At 35.1% G+C, this 25444-nt stretch overlaps 1 protein-coding gene across 7 annotated transcripts in view; it reads right to left on the bottom strand.

Moving 5' to 3' along the window:
- The window catches only part of USP37 (ubiquitin specific peptidase 37), an 86016-nt gene that overhangs the window by 22566 nt on the left and 38006 nt on the right, over positions 1-25444 (bottom strand). For all 7 annotated transcript variants that reach the window (XR_009055038.1, XM_057744490.1, XM_057744489.1 and 4 more), the window contains 7 exons: positions 14669-14800; positions 14382-14505; positions 13691-13881; positions 6370-6487; positions 4992-5071; positions 2291-2455; positions 1137-1202 (listed from right to left, as the gene is read on the bottom strand). Coding sequence is in view for 6 of the 7 variants with exons in the window: in XM_057744490.1 (XP_057600473.1) it covers positions 1137-1202; positions 2291-2455; positions 4992-5071; positions 6370-6487; positions 13691-13881; positions 14382-14505; positions 14669-14800 (876 nt within the window). In the remaining variant the exon portion in view is untranslated. The remainder of the gene's footprint in view (positions 1-1136; positions 1203-2290; positions 2456-4991; positions 5072-6369; positions 6488-13690; positions 13882-14381; positions 14506-14668; positions 14801-25444) is intronic.

Here is a 25444-nt window from a genome sequence, read left to right as displayed (position 1 = left end):
AGGTCTTCTAGGGCCTAATCATCCTTTATTGACCAACTCTCAAATTCTCATACCAGTAAGACCCTGGAGAACAGATTGACCATGCCAAGTATAATGATGCCCAATGAAACCATCTCTTTCTTGAAACTATAGTGATTTGGTACATAAAGAGTGCATTCCATTAATAGTTACTATATTCACAGAAGGCAGCTTGCCTGTAGTAAGGAAAAATATTCATCCTGTAAATGCATCACTTGCTCACTTTCTAAGCAGCCAAGTGGTATTGCTCATTTGTATCTTGAGAACGGGCAAGAGTATTCATATCGGTACCATTTCAGATTTCTAGTCAGTTAGTCATCTGGTTTTAATTGCACTGAAAAATAATTAACAGGAGGAAAAGAAAACAGCAGTTCCCAAATGTCATTTTATGGTTATATAAGCCCCCCAAAAGCCCTTAAACAACAAAAATGTCTCTCTTCTAAAAGTACTTTGGGACATCAAATATTTAGAAAAATTAATTTTAAAGACAAATGACAACTAAGTCATTTAGAAATGTCTAATTAGGAACTGTGGTTCCAGTCAAATCACAGAGGAGGTATATTTTTTAAAAAAAGTATTTGTTTCCTTCTTGGAAAAACTTTTAGTCTTAAGCAAAAGACATAAAACATTTGTAGAATAGCTACATTCTAGTGTGTATTTGTTTTCCTGTCCCTTTTCAGAATACCTCTAGCTCAGTGCCTAAGACAAGAAGCCCCACACTGGCTAACAACAGGTGAAAAAGATATTTTGGGATCTCCATGCGTATATTTGAAGAATGGTGCTTTTTAGACCAGTAGGGCTTATTTTAACCCTTCAATTCTTAAAATCCCACATCATCAGTCAATTTCTAGAGTTGTAGGGTGAAAATATTATATATAACAGATGATTTAAGACTTTTAAGATAAAATTTTGAGAGGATCATCTGAACTTGCTTCAGTGTTAAACACTTGACATTCCCTAAATTACAGTTTAAAGAAGATTCAGGAAAATTTCAAAGTACAGTAATGCAGAGAAGTTACCATGCAAAAAGAGAAACAACAAGAAAAGGGGAGGGGATAATCTTGGAAATCAGGGTGCCAAATCCTTAAAATTTTGGATACAAAAGAAATATAACTCACTTTGAAGGTGTAGAAGGGTTGGTGATGCAGGAATTCACCATTTGAGAGGCTTTCAATGGTCTAGAACTATCAGAAAATTAGAAAATATATAATGTATACAATTACATCACTAAAAATATATAACTTATTAAATGAATTATTCTGTATTACAGTCCCTTATATATCCTCTTGAAAAGTTAACAATTACAATGCTTTTTAATGAACAATAAAGGCCAAAAGAGAAAAAACAAAATATTTTCTCTAGGCTTTCCCTTATCTAATGATCTAAATAAACAACACTGGAAATGAAGTCAAATACAATGAAAAGAACAACTAGGAAAATCCTCTTTGTTTCAGTTCTTTACTTTTAAACAGTAAAATAATAGTTCTCATTTATTGAGGACTTACTAGATGTCAGGCACTGTAGTAAGAACTCATGTATATTACTTCATTTAATGTTCACAACTACCCTGTTATTTTCCCTACAGACAGGTCAAGGAATTTGTCCAAAGTCTTAAAGCTATCAAATTGTACAGTCAAAGAGCCTGGTTTCAGGCCTGTGATTATACACAGCCTTGGCTAATGGTTTGATATAGTAATACTGCCAGAAAGAGTACTAGTTCTACCAGTAGAGGGCAGTCTGCATTAAGCAAAAACATCTATTCTAAGAGAAAATCCAGAAACAACAGTGACTCTCTAGGAACGTGTTACTGACTCATTGAGGCCTTCAGTGTAAAGTTATATAATGTAGAATATATTTCAATTACTAATCCAAGGGGAAATTTTACAAAACTTCATCGATGCATGTTAGCTAATGTTCATTCACTTTCTGAAATGACTATTATTCCACATCAGCGAAGAGACCTGGCTCTTCCAGTTACTAACTGTATGAGCTTAAGAAAATCACTTGCTCTCCTTGGATCTCCTCTGTAAAATTAAGAAGTTAGACAAAAATCTCTAAAATCCCTTTCACCTCTAAAGCTCTAGAACTTTATGATTATACCAAACTAGTGTTCAAGTATAAAAAAAGAACTATAATATATGACTCCAAAGTAATGCAAGTATTCAGAAGAAAGAGCAACATTCAGAGAAGTTTTAAGGTTGCTCATCAGGAATGCTGAATGATACTAAAAGCCTTTCTACTTCAAAAGGGAAAGAAATCCTCAAGGACTTACATTGCCATCTGTGCACTCCAACCAAGGTTGAAGGGTGGTTTTGTATTTTCAGTGCAATGAGATGAGAGGGTCAGGTATCTTGGAATGATGACTTGCTGCCCAATTTTGTTGTTAAGTGAGAGAGCAACATTGAAGCTATATCGTTTCAAATGAAGAATAAGGATCCTGAAAAACAGGAGATTTTAAACTAGTATGACATTACTAGTTCATAACAGAGACAGCTCTTTCACAGGTAAGAAAAGATCACTGTGACTAACCATTTTAGACAGCTTTTGATTTAAAGACTACATTAGGCCAAACTAAAGATCTGTCAAAGAACATTTACTGAATACCTGCCATGCTCTAGGCACTGTGCTAGGTACTAAGAATACAAATAAAAATAAAACACAGGCATTGGGTAGATATTAATTATTAATTGGGAGGTTTTGGTAAATTAATGTTCCTAGAAAAAAATCAAAACACATTAGACAAAACAACTAAATTTTAAAACACTGGTATTGATAATAGGTCAAATCCTTAAACTATTTATTTGTTATACAGTTTACCAAAAAATGGGTGTTATATAACCATAAATGGTAACTTAAAGTGTTAAACAGACCTTATGCTTGATGGTGAAAATTAACTTTTTAAAGATGACTTTAGACAAGAAGTATTCTTATTTTAGTATCACTTTCTCTAGAGAAAGGTAAGAGAGAAATGAAAAGTCTTCTCCACTTACAAAAAAGTTCTACAAAATGTACAGGCCTAATCTGCTTTGTAGGTCTGAAAAGGCTTTTAGCTCTGTGTTGTTTTTTGTTTTTCTCCCTCAGTTACTATTGTAGTAACCTTTTCATCTCTAATATAGAAGACAATCTCTGCCTGATAGACTAAATATATTTCACAGCTCACAAGAACACTTTAAAAATTGAATTTCAGAACTCTTATGGGAATAATGTTTATGGAAAACTGTTTCCTTTCTTATCGTATCTACCTCATCACAAAAATCACAAAGTCAAAAACCTGTAAACTGAAGTTATCGACTGTATTTCTCTTTAAAAAGCATGCAAGAATTCATAGGCTTCAAATTCACAACTTGAGAGAGCAAAAGAATCCAACTGATGTAAAGAGACTAAAATGAATGTCTAATGTCAAATATTTTGACTAAATTCTCAAATGATCCCACAAAAATAAAAGGTAATATAAAACAGATAGTCAACATCACTGATCTGTAAAGATGAGGTGGACTACAAATGAACAGATCTGATAAAGAGACGAGAGCCTTCAAGAATAAAGTAGACTAGTTTAAGATTGAAATGAACAAAAAATAGAGCAAGTGAGGTAATTAGGATTTATGATACAAAGGCTTCTAATTCATATAAGTTTGGAATAAACTAACCTGTAACACATGTGACCTGCCAGAAAAAAAGGAAAACCAAGGAGAAAAATTCCCCTCAGCATTTTTTCCCACTTTAAAGACCAAATAGCTAGGCCACGGGAAAGGGAACAGATTCAGCTTGTGGGGTAGAACAAGTGCTTTTCATTGTACACCGATTTCCTTAGTTAGTGACAGCTGACAACAATCAATCCTTTTCCTGAAGATTTATTCCTCCTACCCTCTTGCCTTAAAACACTCACAAATAGGAAAGAACAAGTCTCTTAAGGAAAAATATACAGACTATGGTCAACATGATAATACTGCTTTGAGTTAGCCATTTCTTTCAACGAAATTCATTTTCTAGAAAGGCACAGGTAATGGAATGTAAAAGAACTAGTCCCTAGGGGCTAAGGTTCCAGAAACTCCACACTCATTCTTAGAAAACTGAAGCTACTAAAAGAAAGCTACTAAAGCACTCTGCAGGCAAAGTGCCATATAAATACTTAATGTTAATAATAACCTTGTTTGTGGTTGAGATCTATTCTTGGAAAGAACTAAAAGTGTTCTATAAATCACATATTTTTTCTAACTACTTTGGTCTTATGTTTGTTTATACAGAGTTAATACAATATAAGTTAATTTCATTCCCAATTCAGATTCTTAAGACTACAGGAAACTAATAAGATCCTCTGAATAAAGGAATGCACAAATTGCAAAAAATTACTCTTCCTATTTTATTTTCATATGCATATGTGTATGTGTCTATAGCAGATTTTTACTGAAGGTTTGGGATAAGAGAGGAAGACTACAGACAACAAATTATAACAGTGTTACACATTACTGAATTAAAAATTTACTAGCTAGTCCACATCATTATTTCAAAGTCACATCAGCCTCATTCTCTTGCTGTCACCTTCTTGGAACTCTCAGGTTCTTTCTCTTCTTTTTTTTTTTCTTTTAAGCAATACAATTTAAAAAAATGTATTTATTTATTTGGTTGCATTGGGTCTTAGTTGCAGCACACAGGATCTTTTGTTGCTGCGCGCAGACTCAGTTGCCACACATTACATGGGATCTTAGTTCCCCAACCAGGGATAGAACCCACATTCCCTACAGTGGAAGGTGGATTTTTAACCACTGGACCACCAGGGAAGTCCCCCTTCTCTTCTTCAACGTTCCAAATCCTCTTCCTTTCTTACACAAGAGAATTCTAGCTTTCCATTCTCCACCCTCTTCACATCTCAGCTTTGCTAACCTTCTTTACCAATTCATCGGATAAGCCTCACTTATTCAGTAATATTTGTAAGTACTTTAAAGAAGAAAAATAGAAGAGCCAATTAATTTTACCTGGGTAGCCTGTTAAATTTGTGCCTGACAAGAGCACATTTCCCACCACACTTCTCACAGGAATATTCAAGTTCTTCTGCCTATAAAAAGACAAGAGGGAAAAATAAAGAAGTATGAAGTTGAATTAGAACTGCCCCATTCAATGCTAATTTCTCTAGTTATAATCGTTCAGTGGAATGACAACTTTGATCAGTTTAAATTTTGTGTCTACAATCACAAGCCTTACTAAATTAAGACCTAATCCTCAAAATATAGTTATAATATCATGCCCTGTTTCAGAATTCCTAATTTCCCTTTTTTAACCAAGGAAACATCTCAATTTATGATAGTAACTAAACTATAGTAGCAGATTCTCAATCTTTTCCCCATGGATACACAAGAACCACTACCAAGAGTATATCCAGATTTTAACATTTGGCCATAGCAGAGATAAGATCACCTTCAGGTTAGGCGGAGTTCCTGGTCTGTTAGGTGTAACTCTACCCCTTTCTTATAATGGAACTCAATCTTCTGGTGACAGCCCACTAAGAACAACTGCTCTAAAAGGACCAAAGTTTGGGGTGGATATCATTACCTAGAGAAAACTGAAACAAGAAATCCTTAAAAAATGGGGGTAAAGATACACAGGAAAAGCTTCAAATTCTACGATAACAGGAATAGTAAGGAATGACTAAAACAAAAAGAAAAGCAGAGTATTTATCTTTGGGTGGAGCTGAATGCTCATCATTTCAAGAACAGAGGTTTTTGTTTCTTTTTTTAAATCTTAGGATGACAACCCTGCCCATTCGCTACAACAAAACAAGAACCACTATTATATAGACAAAAGGTGATCCAGGCAAATTTCCATCAATTATAAGGACTGCTATACAACGGGTCCAATTATGTCCCAGAAACTTTCTGAATATCTGTTAACAGTATACCACATGTACAAATATTTATCTATAGCTCTACAGCTCTGAATAAACATGACTCCCCACTTCCTGTTTCTAACAGGGTACAAATAACCTAAGGAGAAGCAAAAATTAATTTTTCATTCCTCAGATCTTAGTATACTTAGTGTCTCCAATTTTGATTCACATTACCCAATTTTAGCATATGTCACTTCATATTAGTTGTTTACAAATGCTTCTAAGGTTGTCTAAAACACTTGCTGTTGAGTTAGATGTATAATCTACTTGAACAACTAATTTTCTTCTACAATCAGTTAACAACCATATCTATCAAGCTTTTAAGAATAAATACTATTTATAAATATTTCTCATTTGTTTCCCCTGCAAGTATTTTATCAAAACTCTGCCCTAAAGAAACCAACTTCAAATACAATTATCTATGATATATAAAATTTAGTTATGTGAAAATACCAAAAGATATCATTTACCCTAAAGAAAAGATCAAGGGAATCTTGAATTGAACGAGGAGGGAGTGGCTTTTTCCTTCGAGGAAGGTCAATGGAGAGGTCATTAAACTGTTCTCTTTTGGGAATAATCTCTCCACACCTGTAAAAATAAAAGACGACAAATGTAAGAATTTAGAAGAATTTGTGCATACAAATTGAAATATATCTCCAGAAACACTGTTCCCTCATAGAACTTAAAGACTATGGAACTGAGAGACCATGACTAGGCATGAGAAATAAACATTTAAAACTTTTCTCATGTTCATTTTAACCCTTATTAAATCAATACAGGTAAAACCTCACTGAAAGTGTTTTACGTACTTTCTTAAAATGCTAAGTTTTAAATTTTTATATTTTCCAAAAACCTCCCAAACTTTAAAACACTAAAGTATAACATATATATTGAAAAGTGAACCAAAGTTGTATAGCTTGATGAATTATTAGTTAATACACACATGCAATCACCACTCAAATCAAGAAATAGGATACTATGGGGCTTCCTAGGTGGCGCAGTGGTTAAGAATCTGCCTGCCAAAGCAGGGGAAACGGGTTCGATCCCTGCTCCAGGAAGATCCCACATGCCCTGGAGCAACTAAGCCCGTGTGCTACAACTACTGAGCCTGTGCGCCACAACTACTGAGCCTGTGCTTTAGAGCCCCTGAGCCACAACTATTGAACCCATGTGCTGCAACTACTGAAGCCCACGCACCTAGAGCCTGTGCTCCACAACAAGAGAAGCCACCGCAATGAGGAGCCCACGCACCACAATGAAGAGTAGCCCCCACTCACTGCAACTAAAGCCCGCACACAGCAAAAAAAAAAAAGACCAACAGAGCCAATAAAATAAACTTATTAAAAAAAAAAAAAAGAAATAGAACACTGAACTCCCTAGAAGCCCCCTCACATGCCTCTTCCAAATCACTATCCCTTTTTATTTTCAAAAGATAACTATTATCCTGACTTCCAACACAACAGTTAAGTTTCATTTTTTTAATCCAATCTGCCATTCTATGTCTTTCGATTGGAACATTTAGTCCACTGACATTTAAGGTAATGATTGACAGATACGTATTTACTGCCATTTTATTTTATTTTATTTTATTTTATTTTATTTTATTTTATTTTATTTTATTTTATTTTATTTTTTGGGTGCAGGAGCTTAGTTGCTCCACGGCATGTGGGATCTTCCTAGAGCAGGGATTGAACCCGTGTCCTCTGCATTGGCAGGCGGATTCTTAACCACTGTGCTACCTAGGAAGCCCTACTGCCATTTTAAAGTTTGTTTTCCAGTTGATTCTGTTTCTCCTTTGTTCCATTCTTTTTCTTTTTGTGGTTTGATGATTTTCTTTTATTTTATGCTTGTGTTTTCTTCTTTTTGGCTTCTGTGAATCTATCGCAAGTTTTTGATTTGTGGTCAACCTGTTTTTCAAGTATGTTAACCCCTTCCTATATCTACTTGCTGATAGACACACAGGCTCAGACACAATCTAAAAAATGGAATACTACTCAGCCATAAAATAGAACGAAATAATGCCATTTGCAGCAATATGGATGCAACTAGAGATTATCATACTAAGTGAAGTAAATCAGAAAAAGACAAATATTATATGATATCACTTATATGTGGAATCTAAAATATGACACAAATGAACCTATCTATGAAACAGAATCAGGGACATAGATAACAGACTGGTGGTTGCCAAGGGGAAGGGGGTTGGGAAGAGGGACAGAGTGGGAGGTTGGGGTTAGCAGATGTAAGCTATTATATATAGAATGGATAAATAATAAGGTCCTACTGTATAGCACAGAGGACTATATTCAATATCAGATAAACCATAATGAAAAAGAATATAAAAAAAAGAATGTGTATATATATATATGTATAACTGAATCACTCTGCTGTATGGCAGAAATTAACATAACACTGTAAAATAACTATGCTTCAATAAAAAAATAAACAAACAGCTCAATATCAAAAAAAACAACCCAATCAAATCAGGGACAAAAGACCTAAATAGACATTTCTCCAAAGAAGACATACAGATGGCCAAAAGGCACATGAAAAGATGCTCAACATCACTAATTATCAGAGAAATGCAAATCAAAACCACAATGAGGTATCACCTCATACCGGTAAGAATGGCCATCATCAAAAAGTCTACAAATAATAAATGCTGCAGTGGGTGTGGAGAAACAGAAACCCTCCTACACTATTGGTGGGAATGTAAACTGGTGCAGCCAGTATGGAGAACAGTATGGAGGTTCCTTAAAAAACTAAACATAGGGCTACCATATGATCTTGCAATCCCACTCTTGGGCATCTATCTGGAAAAGACCATAATTCGAAAAAGAGGCAAGCACCTCAGTGTTCACTGCAGCACTATTTACAATTACTAAGACATGGAAGCAACCTAAGTGTCCACTGACAGATGAATAAATAAAGATGTGGTACATGTATACAATGGAATACTACTCAGCCATAAGAAAGAATGAAATAACGCCATTTGCAGCAACATGGATGGACCCAGGGATTATCATACCAAGTGAAGTAAGTAAACCAGACAAAGACAAACATCATATGATATTGCTTATATGTGGAATCTAGAAGAAAAAAAAGATACAAATGAATTTATTTCTAACACTGAAAGACTCACAGACACTGAAAACAAACTCATGCTTACCAAAGGGGAAGGGGGGTAGGCAGAGGGATAAATTCGGAGGCTGGGATTAACATACACACACTACTATGTATAAAATAGATAACCAACAAGGACCTACTGTATAGCACAGGGAATTATACCCAATAAATATTATATAATAACCTATAAGGGAAAATAATCTGAAAAAGAATATATACATATAACTGAGTCACTGTGCTATACACCTGAAACTTACATGATACTGTAAATAACTATACTTAAATAAAAATTAAAAAAAAAAATAGTTGAGTTTTACCTTTTCTGAACCTTACATAAATGGAACCATATAGAATGTTTTCTTTTAACTAGCTTCTTTGGTTCAACATGATTATAAGATTCAACCATGCTTGTTGCAAATGGCTATAGTCCATTTTCATTGTTGTCTAGGATTAAGCTGTATGAGCATGCCACTATTTATCCATACTATTACTGATGGACATTTGGACTGTTTCCAGTTTTTGACTATATGAACAATGTGTCAAATTGAAAATACTATGTGTTCTCAGTGAACATGTGTAGGCACTTCTGTTAGGTAGCAGAATTGTTTGGTTATTGGTTACATTTTTACAGAATTTCAAAAAATGGGTTCAGGTACTTCCCTGGTGGTCCAGTGGCTAAGACTCCCTGCTCCCAGTGCAGGGGGCCTGGGTTCAATCCCTGGTCAGGGAACTGGACCCCACATGCCGCAACTAAAGATTCCGCATGCCACAACTAAGACCCGGCACAGCCAAATAAAGAAATAAATATTTAAAAAAAAAAAAAAAAAAAAGGACTCAGAGATCAAAACATCATATTCAATTTACCTGAAAGCAAACTGATTTCTCTTACTTAGTTTTAGTTGATTATTTTTTATTTTGTGTGCATATCAGCATTTTTAGTAATATCATTTTCCTGTCCCAGTTCTCTACTGCAACAGTTGAAGACTAGGGACCATAAGAATATATCTGTTCTTCACTAAATAAACATTTACTGAGTGCCTCTCTCATAGGCAGAATTCTAAGATGACCCTTGCCCTTTCTTGTATAATTCCATCCCCTATGAGTGTGGGAGGACTGTGACTATGATGAGCTACCACTCCCACAAAGATGTTACTTTACATAGCAAATGGGATTTTGCAGATATAATTAATGTTACTAATCTTAACTGTAGAGTTAAAAAGGAGATCTCCATGGGTGAGGCTTAATCCCATGAACTCTTTAAATCTGGGTCTAGAGGTCTCAAACAGAGGAAATCAGGAATTGGAAGTCAGAGAGATGTACTGCTAGCCTGGAAGAAAGCAAATAGCATTACTGTGAACTTCCTATAGAGGCCACATGGCAAGAAACTATAGGCAGCCTTTAGGAAATGAGTTGCCCCAGTGAATAGCTAACAAAAAAATGGGGGCCTCAATACTACAACCGGAAGGAACTAAAGTCTGCTCACAATCTTAATGAGCTTGGAAGGAGACTCCAGATGAGAACACAGCCAGCCAATACCTTGATTTCAGCTTTTTGATACCTGAGCAAAGAACTCAGCCATACTCTGCCTAGACTTCTGACCTACAGAACTGAGTTAAGTGGATACTGTTCTAAGCTGACAAGTTTGGGGCAATTTGTTATGCATCACTGAATATACCTCCTATATGCTGAAACTGTTCTAGGCACTGGGGTTGTAGCAGAGAACAAACCAAGACAAAAATATGTCCCCCCATGAAGCTTTCATTATACTGGAGAAGAAATACAATAAATATATATATATAAGTAAAATACAGAGTATGTTAGGTAAGTGTTAAAGAAGGAAAACAAAGTAGAGAAGCGAGAAGCAAAAATGAGAGTAGATGGCTGGAATTTTAGATACCGTGGCAAGAAAATGCCTCAGTGAGCAAATGGTTTTTACATAAAGACATGGAGAAGGGAGGGCACTGGCTATGTGATCATATGAGGAAAGAGAAATAGTAAGTGAAAAGGCCCTGAGGTACCAGGATCCTAGTATTTTTGAAAAAAAGCAAGAAAGCTAGTTTGGTTGGAACAGAATTCAGAATGAGCAAGGGGAAAGAATGACAGTAGATAAAGTCAGAGAGTTAACTGGGAGAGAGGGGTTGCTGAAAGGCAAATCATATGTGGTTTTGTAGATCACAGCAAGACTTTCAGCTTTTATTTTAAGGGTTATGAGCAGAGGACCGACATGAACTAATGTCCATTTTAAGTGGATCACTTTGGCTAATGTGTTTAAAATAGACTATAGAGAGACAAGGGCAGAAACACAGTGATCATTTAGAAGGTATTGCAACAATGCAGGCAAGAGATGATAGAGGTCTGGACCAGAGTGGTGGCAGTGGAGGTGGTAAAAAGAGGTCAGGTTCTCGCTGTATTTTGAAGGAAAAGTTCAAAGGATTTGCTGACATACAGAATATAGGGGCGCAAGAGAGTTAAGAAATACACCACCACATTGTTGTACTGATAAACTCTAAGTATGGAACTGTCATTACTGAGACAAGGGAAGACTGCAGGAGGTTTTATGGGGGATTATTAAGCACTTAGTTTTAGATATTTTAAGTTCTTTAAATGGAGAATTCATACAAATTCTTCATATTCAAGAATATATTATTAATATATTGAAATGGTTTATAATAAGTGAAAACCAGTCAATCTATAATAGTTTAAAAAATTAAGTACATTTGGCAAACAGGTCAAACTAACTTACAGCCAGATGGGACAGAGGCTAAACATGGAAAATTACAATTCGGGGATAAGGTGTATAGGATCTTCCCTCAGCCAGAAACTATTTTGTTTAAAGAATTGTCTCAAAGAAAATTATTAATAAAGCAACTAAGGCAAGGCCTTTGAGGAGGTAGTTGTACTGCTGCTGCAGCTCCAGAGAACTCTGTTACCTCTAGGACTTGCCAACTCTTGGGCCACTGTTCAGTCTGGATGCCTGGCGTTCAGCCTCATGCCATACACTATGAGCCATGTCACTTCACACACTGGTACACACACCTCAACTGCACACCCAATATTTGGATGCTGCATAACTGGAATGGCTGATTGATGCTACTGGCCCAGTGAGGCAGCTATGGCTTTGATATGGCCTTCTTTCTTCCTGTGCTGCCTGTGGCCATTTCTACCACAGGCAACAGAAATTTTCCTATCAAAAGAAACTTGATTGACACTCCACAGGTAAATGAAATAATAACAGCGACAAACTGCTTCTCTCTCTGACTTGAACAAATTTTGTTTGGAAAGCACATTAGAAGAAAGGGAAAGATGGCTATCTATCATACTATTAACTGCTGATGGGCTCTCTAGCTTTCACAAGATGAACTGTATTTATAAGATTCAGACTTTTTCTTTAAAAAATAGTGTATCCTCTAGGGGGAAAAAAAAGACTGAAGAAATCATGAAGATAAAAAATATCACAGACTGATGATGCAAAACTACTGTCTTTGTAGTGTCCATGTGAATGTTCCAAATTCTAGTAAAAAATACTAGAGTATTATAGCTGGAAGAAACCTCAGTGAACAACATCATTTTGAGCAGCCTAAGAAAAATAAATAAATATGAAAGACAGAGAACGAAGAGCCAACATATGGCTGCTGAGTACTTCTAAAGAAAATTCCAGAACAAATGGAAGTGAAGCAGTGTTTAGGGAACAGTTTCTTGAACTGAAAAAAAATCCCAAATCTTCAAATGAAAACGAAAAAGCCCATCATGTTAAAGACAAAATTAACAAAAAAAGTATCAATACGTAGATGTAAATTAGTGAAACTGAATTTCAAAAATTAAGAATATCATAGATTTTCAGGAAGAAAAAGATTACCAACAAAATCAGATTTCTCTTAAGTGTCAGAGCAACAGAATATGATGGAATAGTACATGTAGTATGTTGAGGGGGAAGGCTATGCATGACTTAATAATTCTGTATTAAGTCATGTGTGAAAGCCACAGAAATAATTTTTATTTTTATGTGGACTTAAGAGTCCATATATAAGTGGACTCTCTGAAACAATGTATTCAGACATGTACTAACGATAGCTGGAAGATTAATCAAAATAAAACCTTTTAATATGAAGTACTTGGTTTAGAAGTCCTGATCATGAGCATGGAAATTAATTAAATGTCGAAGTAAGTCTCAATAATTAAACACGGTTAAAAAGCATTGCAAAAATAAAAAATAATTCACATTTTAATGTATTTTGTAAAAAAAAAAAAAGGAAAAATATTTTTTATAAAAACAATTTGATTCAACAAAATAAGCAACTTATAGGAGGGAGTCTTTTCAGGGAAAAAGAAAAGAAGAAGTATTCTTAAAGAGCTTGATTTTCCACAGAGCGATTAAAAGGAAAAAACACACACACAAAACACACACGCGCGCGCACACACACACAAAAGGTAGAGCAAAATTAACCATTCAGTCAGCACTAAAGCATCTGACAAACTATTTAAGTTCACTTTAGTTCTCACCTCACCATTCTTATAGATGATAAAGACACTAAACAAAGATATTTATACATGTTTCCGCATGACACAGGAATGAAGATGAGATAAGAATTAAAACCTTCTAAAAGAGTTTTAGTCACTTGCCATAAAGAATTAAAAGGGAAAAGAGTTTTTTTAGAGACTACTCACGCTTTACAGATGATGGAGTGCTGAACTTCAAACTCCAAATTAGTAATAACAGGGCAAGTGTACACTCTAGAAGCTGAAACATCTGGTGAATTTTCTTCTCCAGGAACAGGCTCAGTCTTCCAAGTTTTATTTAATTTTTCCATATCTTCTTTCAGCTGGTCTAAGCACTGACTTAAAAACTCATGAGCATCCTAAGAAGGCATAATGTCCTTAATCAGATCACAACATTTCTTGTCACAACAATAGCTTATTAACATTGTGATCTATACAACTAAAGCACTTGGAAGTCAATAACGTGTGGAAAAAGGCCACATTTACTCTAATGATTTTGGGGTACATATTTTGTGAAAACAAAACAAAAAATGACATAGTTTATATTTCTAACTATAAGTTAGATTAGCATGATTAATAAATGAATCACTCCATTGGTTTTTTTAAGAGTGATTTTTCTAAAATAGCCTTTGTAGCTAAAATAGTCCAAGGTCCTACACTGGTAAGCCACTTCTATATCATTAAAATATGATAAAATACACAGAAGAGTCATATTGAAACTTACCGTTAAGTCCTCAGGTTTTCCAACCTGTGACGAACACACGTACACAAAGCTCATTTTAAAATAAAATTGGGTAACACACAAAGATCATTTCAATCTTCCCTATCTCTAAGAAGTTTAAAAACAATGAGTACTCACATTCTGCATGTAACCAGAGAATCTCTCTGCTGTAGCTGAAATGGCATTTTTAACCTTCTTGAGTAAATCTTTTTTGGTCTCTGAATTACAGATATCTTTTTTAACAAGCAAGTGTGCAAAGCGTCTGGTAAAACAAAAGAGACAAGTTTAGCAGATTTTAAAAAACACTACATGGTATGATATTTTAAGGACTGCTAACAATGGCACATAAAATTTTAAATTTCTAAAATTCCATTATTCTATAATCAGTAAGGTAAAAAGTTACTCAGTAAGTACATAATAATTACCTGATAAGTGCATTGAGTGGAATTTTCTTCCATGGGATACCTTGCTTGAGCAAGTCATTTGCAAATGATTGGAGTGAAAACAGAGACTGTAAAATAGCATTCATATAGCAGGTATTTCCCAAATTGGAGAAGCTGAAAATGAAAGAAATAGTACTTTTGAAGACAGTTTCTGAAGTACGTTCACTTTGAGCAGGGGTTCTCCACTATAGCATGCATCAGAATCATCTGGAGAGCTTGTTAAAATACATACTGCTGAGCCCCAACTCCAGAGTTTCTGATTCTGCAGGTCTGGACAGGGAAGGTGCAAAAATGTGCACATCTAACAAGATCCTAGTTGAGGCTGATGCTGCTGGTCTGGAGACCACGCTTAAGAGAACCACTGCAGCATAACATTATTACAACTTAGTTTCATCTCAAGGAAAATTATATGTTTTCAAATGAATGTTAAAAAGTATTGGGGACTTACCCAGAATATATGTATGCTTAATGGGTACTACCAAACATTATTCCAAAGTATATATTTAAAAAAAAACTTTAATTTGGAAATATTCTCAAATTTTCAGAAAAGTTGCACAGAATAATACTCTTTACCCAGATTCACCAATTGTTAACCCTTCTGTATCATGTGCTTTATCATTTAACACTTCTATTTTTCCTGAACCATCTGAGAGTAAGTTTCATAGATCATCCCCATTTACCTCTAAATACTTCAGGGTACATATTTCATAAGAACAAGAACATTCTCTTATATAACCAAAGTATACTTACGAGCATTATAAAATTTAACACTAACATAATACTCTTATCTAATATTTTCTTTTCCTTCCTTCCTTCCTTCCTTCCTTCCTCTTTCTTTCTTTCTTTTTTCTTTCTTTTTCTTTCTTTCTTACCATGTGTTTTATTTATTTTTTTAAAGGGCAGTTGAATTTTTTAATTAATTTATTCATTTATTGTATTTTTTATTTATTGGCTGTGTTGGGTCTTTGCTGCTGCGTGAGGCTTTCTATAGTTGCAGAGAGCAAGGGCTACTCTTCGTTGTGGTTTGCAGGCTTCTCATTGCGGTGGCTTCTCTTACTGCAGAGTATGGGCTCTAGGCACAAGGGCTTCGGTAGTTGTGGAGCATGGGCTCTGTAGTTGTGGTGCACAGGCTTATATTTGTTGCTCCACAGCATGTGGGATCTTCCCACACCAGGGCTTGAACCCATGTCCCCTGCATTAGCAGGAGTATTCTTAACTGCTGTGCCACCATGGAAGCCCTAATATATTTTCTTTAATCCAATTTTGTCAATTGACCCAATGTTTCTTTATAGCATTTTTTTTCCCCAAAGCATAAGATTCAGTCCAGGATAACATAATGCATTTACTTTTCATTTCTCTTTAGTTTTCTTTAATGTGGAGTAATTCTTCAGCTTTCTCTTTCAAGACACTGACATCTGTGAAGAATGCAGCACCCCCCTCTACCCCAGTTTTTAATGGAATGTTCCTCATATTGGGTTTGCTATTTCCTCATAAGTTTCAGCTCAGGCTGAAGACCACATAGTGATACATAGTGATACTGTGTCCTTCCAAGGGCATTATATCCAGAGGCACATATTATTTCTGTGCTGCTGACTGGCAATGTCAATTTTAAACACCCTTAAAAATCTCTACTTCAGACTATGAGAAAAGTTATCAGGATCTGGAATACCCCACAAAGAAAAACTGGACAAAATATTGGACAACAGGCACCACAGGACTGCAATCCTTAAGAGAAGGGAAACAAATGACACCAGCCCTAACATTTATGCAGGATTTCAGCCTGGATGCAATTTGTGAACTGGAGTTCAGGGAGTGGTAACTAAACAGAGCCCATAAATCTTGCTGAGTTAAGCTGAAACAAACCCAAGTTTGAGAAGCTGATGTTAAGGTTTCTGACACAGAGCACCCAAGAGGAAGGAACTGTACGAAGTAAGAGCTACAGAAATCTGCACAGGAGCCTGCTTGAGTATTTGGCTGAATACCAACCTGTGCATGTATAGGGTGAAGAAACCCACGACACTAGGCATCAAGAACTTCAAGGAAAAGAATGATTATTGGGGAGCTACTAGCCAAACAATTCCCAGAGCTCATGCAGGATCTACAATTGTTTGAGCTCCCACCAGTCAGGGCAGAGAGACATAGAGGAATAAATGGGGCATTAGTAGAGACCACGCTTCAGGAAAGGAATTAAATTAGCCTTAGACTAAAAGCCATTTAAGATCTGGCCCCAAAGAGCTTAAACACAAGTCTCAAAACAATCAAACCCAATTGCAGATGAGAATATTAAAACAGCTTTTATAAATATGCTTCATGTGATCACAGATGTGAAGGAAAACATAAAAATACTAAGCAAAGAAATGGAAGATATTAAAAGCTGAATTTCTAGAGATAAAAAACATAATATTTGAAATGAAAATTTTATTGAATGATAGTTAACAGCAAATTAAACAATGAAGAAGGAAATAGTGAATCCGAAGACAAAGGAACATGAAATATCAATAAGTATCTATTAATATTTATTTTATATGACATATTACTTTTATGATTTAAAAATATATTTCTATACTTTATAAAATATTAAATATAATATATAATTAATTTTATATAGTATTTTAAATATTTTATATATATATATATATAAAAGCAAAGATAGGTATCTTTTCCTATTTCCCCTTCTTTCTTACATAAAAGGTAGTATACTATAATATACTATTTAGTAATTTGGTTTTTTTTTTTTTTACTTACCAAGATATCCTTTGTTATTTTCAGGGTTTTTGTTTGTTTTTTAATTATAGCCATACTAATGGGTGTAAAGTGGTATCTCACTTTGGTTTTAATTTCATATAACTTCTTACTTATTCACAGTTTCTTTTTCATAGCTGCACAATTCTCCATTGTTTCTAGGAATTAGTCCATTTTATCTAGTTATCTAATTTGCTAGTATATTATAATCCTTTTTATCTTAGTAAGATTGGTGCAATGTATTCACTTTCATTTTTGATTTTAGTGATTTGAGTCTTCATTCTTTTTTCTTTGCCAGTTTAGCTAAAGATTTGTCAGTTTTGCAGATTTTTTCAAGGAAGCAACTTTTGGTTTTGTTTCTCTATTATTTTTCTACTCTCTATTTTGTCTACCTCTGCTTTAATCTCTACTATTCTCTTTCTTCTGCTAGATTCCCCATTCCCCTCTCCCTGGCAACCACCATTCTACTTTCTGACTCTATGAATTTGACTACTCTGGGTAATTCTTATAAGTGGAATCATACAGTATTTGTCCTTTGGTGACTGATTTATCTCACCTAGTATGATGTCTTCAAGATTCATTCACACTGTAGCATGTGTCAGAATTTCTTTCCTATTTAAGGCTGAATAATATTCCACTGTATGTATATAACACATTTTGCTTATCCACTCATCTGCTGATGGACACTTAGGCTGCTTCCACCTTTTGACTGCTGTGTATAACGCTGCTATGAATATGGATGTACAAATATCTGTTCATGTCACTGCTCTTGATTCTTTCAGATATATACCTAAGACTTGCTGGATCATACGGTAATTCTACTCTTAATTCTTTGAAGAACTGCCATACTGTTTTCCATAGCAGCTGCACCATTTTACGTTCCCATCAGCAATATACAAAGGTTCTAATTTCTCCACATCCTCATCAACATTTCTTTTTTAATGTAGGCACTTACTGCTAGAAATTTCCCTTTGAGTACTGCTTTTGCTGCATCCCATCAGTTCTGGTATGCTGTTTTAGCCTTCAATTGTCTCCAAGTATTTTTTAATTTCCCTTGTGATTTCTTCTTTGACTCACTGGTTGTTTAAGAGTGTGTTGTTTAATTTCCACATATTTCCAGTTTTCCATCTGTTACTGATTTCTAGCTTTATTCTATTGTGATTGCAGAAGATACTTTATATAATTTCCATCTTTTAAAATTTATTGAGACTTATTCTGTGGCCTAATGTGGTTCTACTGGAAAGTGTTTCATGTGCTAAGAATGTATACTCTGCTATTGCTGGGTGGAGTGTTCTATATATGTCTGTTAGGTCTAGACAGTTTACAGCGTTGGTCAAGTCCTGTATTTTCTTATTGATTTTTCTGTCTATATGTTCTATCCTTTATTGAAAGTGAAGTATTGATATCTCCTGCTATTATTTTTGCAGCTGTATTTCTCCTCCAGTTGATTTTAAAATTTTGTTTTTTAATCCAATGTCTATGCTTCCTCAGGAGCAATTTCTATTAATTTCTTCCACCAATGGGAGGACCTTGATAGTTTTCTTTTTCCTTCTATGGAAACTGGTCAAAGTATTTTTTACCTTTACTGGGATCAATTTAAATAAACTATATTTTCCAAAATAATTATGTCCATTTCATCTAAGTTTTCTAATTCTTTTTGTTAGAGAAATATAGTCTCAAATTATTTTAAAAATTTCCTCTATATTAATAATTACTTCTCCCTTGTCATATCTTGTTTTATATATTTGTTTCTTTTTTATCTTGATTAAAAGACAAAAGGTTAGTGATATATCTATCTTGTTAACTTTTCTGAATTCATCCTTTGATTTGTTAATCTATTTTTCAGTTACCTGTCACATGCAATTCTTTTATCTTTATTATTATTATTTTCTTGCTTTTGCTTCCCTTTTTCTGTTTTTTTTTTTTAAATTAATTAATTTATTTATTGGCTGCGCTGGGTCTTCGTTGCTGCGTGTGGGCTTTCTCTAGTTGCAGCAAGTGGGGGCTACTCTTCATTGTGCTGTGCGGGCTCCCCACTGCCGTAGCTTCTCTTGTTGCGGAGCACAGGCTCTAGGCATGTGGGTTTCAATAGTTGCGGCACATGAGCTCCATAGTTGTGGCTCACGGGCTCTGGAGTGCAAGCTCAACAGTTGTGGTGCACAGGCTTAGTTGCTCTATGGCATGTGGTATATTCCTATGGCAGGGATTGAACCCATGTCCCCTGCATTGGCAAGCTGATTCTTAACCACTGCACCACCTAGGAAGCCCCTTCCTTTTGTTTTATTTTGTTCTTTTTTATTATTTATTTTGAGCTTGGAATCAATTTATTTTCATTCTCTCATTTGAACTGATATAGGTGTGTAGGACTAATTTTCCTCTGATCACTGCTGTAAATGTATCCCACAGATACTGATATATAGTGTTTTCAGTTTCATTCATCTTCAGAACACCTGTAATTTGTGTTTGACTCAAGGCTCACTTAATAAAGTTTTTAGAATTTCTAGTTGGAAGGTACCTTTATGATACTTAGTTTTATGTTTAATTTCTAGTTTTATTTCACTGTGATCAAAAGATGTTGGTTATTCCATTTCTACTTCATGGGGCCTCCTGAATTTTCCTTTGTGCCCTAACATATGACTAATTTTTGTGAATGCTCCATATGTGCTTGAAAAGGTATATCCTCTATTATCAGAGTATAGCATTTAATATTATCTGCAGATTATTTGATTATATTGTTCAGGTCTTTTATGTCCTTAAATATTCTATTTTCTCAGCTATCAGAACTGCAACCCTTGCTTTCTTATTGTTTCCATTAGACTGCTAAATCTCTCTCCCTCCCTTTATTTTAAAACTTTAAAAATCACTGTTCTAGATATATCTCTAGTACACAGCATAGAGCTGGTTTTGCTTTATGAGCCAATTTGAAAATATTTTTCTCTTATTAGCTGTGTTAACCCACCTACATTTCTTGATGTGACTAATATATTTGGACTCAATTCTGTCATGCTGTTATAATTTTACTTATCTATCTGATGTGTTTTAGAAATACTTCTTTTGGTTTTAACAAAGGCTTTTTTTTTAAGTAGTTATATCTGTATTTGTACTTTCTTGTAGTGCTCGTAACCTTTGTTTTTAAGTTTGTTTTTTTTTTAACTACCTAGTCTGTCCATTTTAAATAGTATTCTTTGACTTACTTCTATTACTGATGACACAATTAATTTATTCTACTTTCTGCTTTCTCTCTCCTCCCATTTTCTTTTAGTTGCAATCATACTCCTTTGTCAGGAGACATAATGTCTATACACCATCCTTATATGTGTGTTTCCACCATTGTTTTAGTCTTAGCTCTACAACTTAATATACTAAATATTCACCATCTATCTTTTGCCAATGTCTCCTTCATTACATCTTGGTGGATGAAGCTCATACTCTCAGAGTCCTCAGGAAGAGCATATATGTATACTATTCTGAGTTCTTCCACTTCAAAACTTATTTTTTCTAGCCCACATACTTAATAGCTTAGATTGGCATAAAAAAGCTGTTCATCCTTTCTTTCATCAAGTTTCTTGAAAATGATGTTCTTTTGGCATCTTGCTTCAAATGATGACTTTGAGAGGTCTGGTGTCAGTCTATTCCTCTTCCCCTTGTAAATTATTTCATCTTTTGACTCCAGGCACTGATTTTTCCCTATCTTTAAGGTCTTATAGTTGTACTAAGATGCATCTTGTTCATTCAATTTTCCAGGTACCTGGAGGGCTCTTTGAATGTACTGATTCAATAATATTACTTCTGGAAAGTTTTCTTGGGTTATGGTTTTAAATACCAGTTCTGTTTCACTGTTCAGATTTTTTTCTTCAGAGAGTCTACTTATATGTAATATGTGGCCTTCCTTGCCTGTTTTCCAATTCAACCATTCTCTGACAGTTTATACTTTTTTTTTTTAAAGTAACTAATTTATTTACTGGTTGCATTGAGCCTTCGTTGCTGCGCACGGGCTTTTCTTTAGTTATGACAAGTGGGGGCTACTCTTCATTGTAGTGTGCAGGCTTCTCATTGTGGTGGCTTCTCTTGTTGTGGAGCATGGGCTCTAGGCGTGTGGGCTTCAATAGTTTTGGCATGTGGGCTCAAGTAGCTGTGGCTCATGGGCTCTAGAGCACAGGCTCAGTAGTTATGGTGCACGGGCTTAGTTGCTCTGTGGCATGTGGGATCTTTCTGGGCCAGGGATTGAACCCATGTCCCCTGCATTGGCAGGCAGATTCTTAACCACTGCACCAGCAGGGAAGTCTCTTTATACTTCTTTATCTCATTTTCCCCTTGCTTTTTCCTTCAAAGCCCCTTTTTAAATTTTCATCTGAATTTATTTTCCCTTGGGGAACTTTATACTTAATTTTTGATATGATGTTCTTTCTTCCTATCTCTTTTGACTTCAAGCAACTGTCATTTCTTCCTGCTTGTCCATTTTGATTCTTGGTTTGATTTCTTGATTCATGGTGCTTTTTTCCCCACATCTTCAAATGCTTAGTTGAGGCTATTTAATTCAGTTTTGAGTGCTATATAACTATTTTCTTACAGTTCATATTGGTTTTGGGGGTAGAATTTTTATCAGCATAAATATTTGGATTCATGTTTTCTGTTTTTTACTTCTGGTTTATATGGAAGTGGCCTGCTTTTTTTTTAACATTCCTATTCATTGTGGATAGGGTTCCTAAATCAAGCACACCCTCCACTGTTAGTTTAATAAAATGTAATTTCTTTAACAGGTGGTGGTGGTGGTAGGAGAGAAGGGGGGGTTGGTATGTCATGCTTACCTTTTATTTCAGCACAATTTTCCTCTCATTTCCTTCTTTTGCTTCTAAATCAAGTCTCTAGATTTGGCTGATCCTTTCCCCTACAAGTGATGATTCTCTAAGACTGTTACTTCTGATACCACTTACTTTCAAGCCCCTTCCCCATAACCAGTACTGCAAACCACCAAGATCCAGACCTATATTCAATATTTAGAAACTTAGTATTTGAATTTCTCTGAGAGTGATTTTTTTCTATGCTTCATCTAAGTCTTCTACTCATATATTCTTTTTTCATAGAATCTCTTAAGCCTCCTGTCCCTGACTCTGAGCACCCACAGGTTTAAAGCAGTGGAAAACAGGAACTCTGCTAGAATCTGCTTTGCTTCTCGACTTAGAAAGTTTAAAGGTGACGGTATTCTTTGTCTCCTAGAATGCTAAAGGTTATATGTGCTTTTCTTTGCACTCCTCATACCTTTTATGTTTTGTGGGGGATCTGTGAGGAATACTGGAATTAGGTAGCCTCCATTAGCCTCGAGACTTCGCAGTTTTCTACTCAGGATTTTTGGTTTTTTTTGTTTTTTAAGGAATCCTTAGTACCCAGGACTTGAAATAATACACTCTAATTCCTGCAAGAAGTCTGAAAAAAGGAAAGCTGGGTACAGGTACTATACAGAAATTAAAGAAACACTGGAGGTAGACAGGGGAGCCTGGAGCACCAAGGATAACTCAAGGATGTCAAAGGACTCAGAAGGATACGAATGACAAAGACCAGAAGTAAACCAAAAAATACATACGAGGAGGCACTAAGAAGATGAGACAAGTAAGATCAAGGTAGACAGAAATAAGATATGGATGAAAAATGGTCACAAAATAGGACAGACTAATATTAAGGATGTTGTCTGGTAAGGAAGCAGCAAGATAATAATCTGAGGCAGAACAATTAGAATGAAGAACAAAGGAAATTAAGAATTAAACTGGAAGGCAAACATTTTAGAAGACAGCAGAAAAGAGGAGATTCACAGAAAAGAACAGGTAAATAAAGAAAGCAAAATGTTCTCACTACAAGTTTTATGTTGTTTTCTACTAAAATATGAAGCATATAAACTTGTATGGATAGGCCAAACTGGCAGACACCACTCACTCAATTAAAAAGGTAATCCAAAAGCTGGGGGAGAAACAGTAATTTGAGTGAGATTAAAAACAAGCAAGCTGGTAGGTTTTGGCAAAACAATTTGGTAAGAGTAAGCAAAAATTCCAAAGTGCCTCACTTAGTCTTAACAATTCTATTTCCAAGAATTTATCCTATGGAAAAGTTCTAACAAATATTAAAAACATATATATCTATATACACACATATATGTATATGTGTGTGTGTGTATAAATGTTCATTCTAGCCAGGATTATAACTGGAAAAAAGGGGAATCAAAATGCACACTAACATGGTTAAAAGTTATATACTGATATAAGAGGATGCCCATAATTAATGTCGGGTAGAAAAAAATCAGGGAACAGAGAAGTAATACAACATAGTGATTAAGAATGCAAGTGAGCATGGTGATCATTTTGAAATGTACAGAAATACTGAATCACTATGTTGTGTACCAGTACTAACACAGCGCTGTAGGTCAATTATACTTCAAAAACAAATAAATAAACTCATAGAAGAGATCAGATTTGTGGTTATCAGAAGTGGGGATTACGGGAAGGAGGAATTGGATGAATGTGGTCAAAAGGTACAAACTTCCTGTTATCAGATAGTTATTAAGAATATAATGTACAACATGACTAATATAATTAACACTGCTATATGTTATACAGGAGAGTTGTTAACAGAGTAAATCCTAAGAGTTCTCATCATAAGGAAAAAAGGGAACCCGCCTACACTGTTGGAGGAAATGTAAATTGGTGCAGCCACTGTGGAAAACAGTATGGAGGTGCCTCAGAAAACTAAAAATAGCATTACCATATGATCCAGCAACTCCAGACAAAACTACAACTCAAAAAGACACATATAGGACTTCCTAGGTGGCGCAGTGGGTAAGAATCCGCCTTCCAGTGCAGGGGACACAGGTTTGATCCCTGCCCCTGGAAGATACCACATGCCGTGGAGCAACTAAGCCCGTGAACCACAACTATTGAGCCCATGTGCCGCAACTGCTGAAGCCCACGTGCCTAGAGCCTGTGCTCTGCAACAAGAGAGGCCATGGCAATGAGAAGCCCGCACACCACAATGAAGAGCAGCCCCCACTCGCTGCAACTAGAGAAAGCCCGTGTGCAGCAACGAAGACCCAACATAGCCAATAAAATTAAAAAAAAAAAAAAAAAAAAAAAAAAAAGGACACATATATTCATAGCAGCACTATTCACAATAGCCAAGACATGGAGAACAACCTAAATGTCTATTGACAGATGAATGGATAAAGAAGATGTGGCATATATATATGATGGAATACTACTCAACCATAAAAAAAGAACAAAATAATGCCACATGCAACAACATGGATGCAACTAGAGATTATCATACTAAGTGAAGTCAGAAAGACAAATACCATATGATATCACTTATATGTGGAATCTAAAATATGACACAAATGAACCTATCTATGAAACAGAAACAGAATCAGGGACATAGATAACAGACTGGTGGTTGCCAAGGGGGAGGGGGTTGGGGGAGGGGTAGAGTGGGAGGTTGGGGTCAGCAGATGTAAGCTTTTATATGTAGAATGGATAAACAACAAGGTCCTACTATACAGCACAGACAACTATATTCAATATCCTATGATAAACCATAATGGAAAAGAATATTAAAAAAAACCCCAATGTATATATATGTATAACTGAACCGCTTTGCTGTATAGCAGAAATTAACACATCATAAATTAACTATAATTAAAAAAATATTTTTTTCTTTTCTTTAAATTTTATATCTATATAAGATGATGGATATTCATTAAACTTATTGTGGTAATCATTTCATGATGTATCTAAGTCAAATCATTATGCTGTACAATTTAAACTTATACAGTGCTGTATGTCAATTATATCTCAATTAAATTGTAAGGAAAAAAATGCAAGTGGAGTCCAACTGCCTAGACTTACCACTGCTGTACTACAACACCTGGAGTAAGCTAATTAACTTCTCTAAGCTTTAGTTATTTCATCTATAAAAAAAGATTTTTTAATATGTCTAGCTCAGAGAGCTATGGTGAGGATTTAAAGAAAAAAATTC

The sequence above is a fragment of the Hippopotamus amphibius genome, chromosome 8 (genome assembly GCF_030028045.1).
Source record: "Hippopotamus amphibius kiboko isolate mHipAmp2 chromosome 8, mHipAmp2.hap2, whole genome shotgun sequence".
In the NCBI taxonomy this organism is placed as follows: domain Eukaryota; kingdom Metazoa; phylum Chordata; class Mammalia; order Artiodactyla; family Hippopotamidae; genus Hippopotamus; species Hippopotamus amphibius.
Note: the sequence above shows the minus strand (reverse complement) of the source record. Positions and strands in the feature narration are given on the sequence as shown.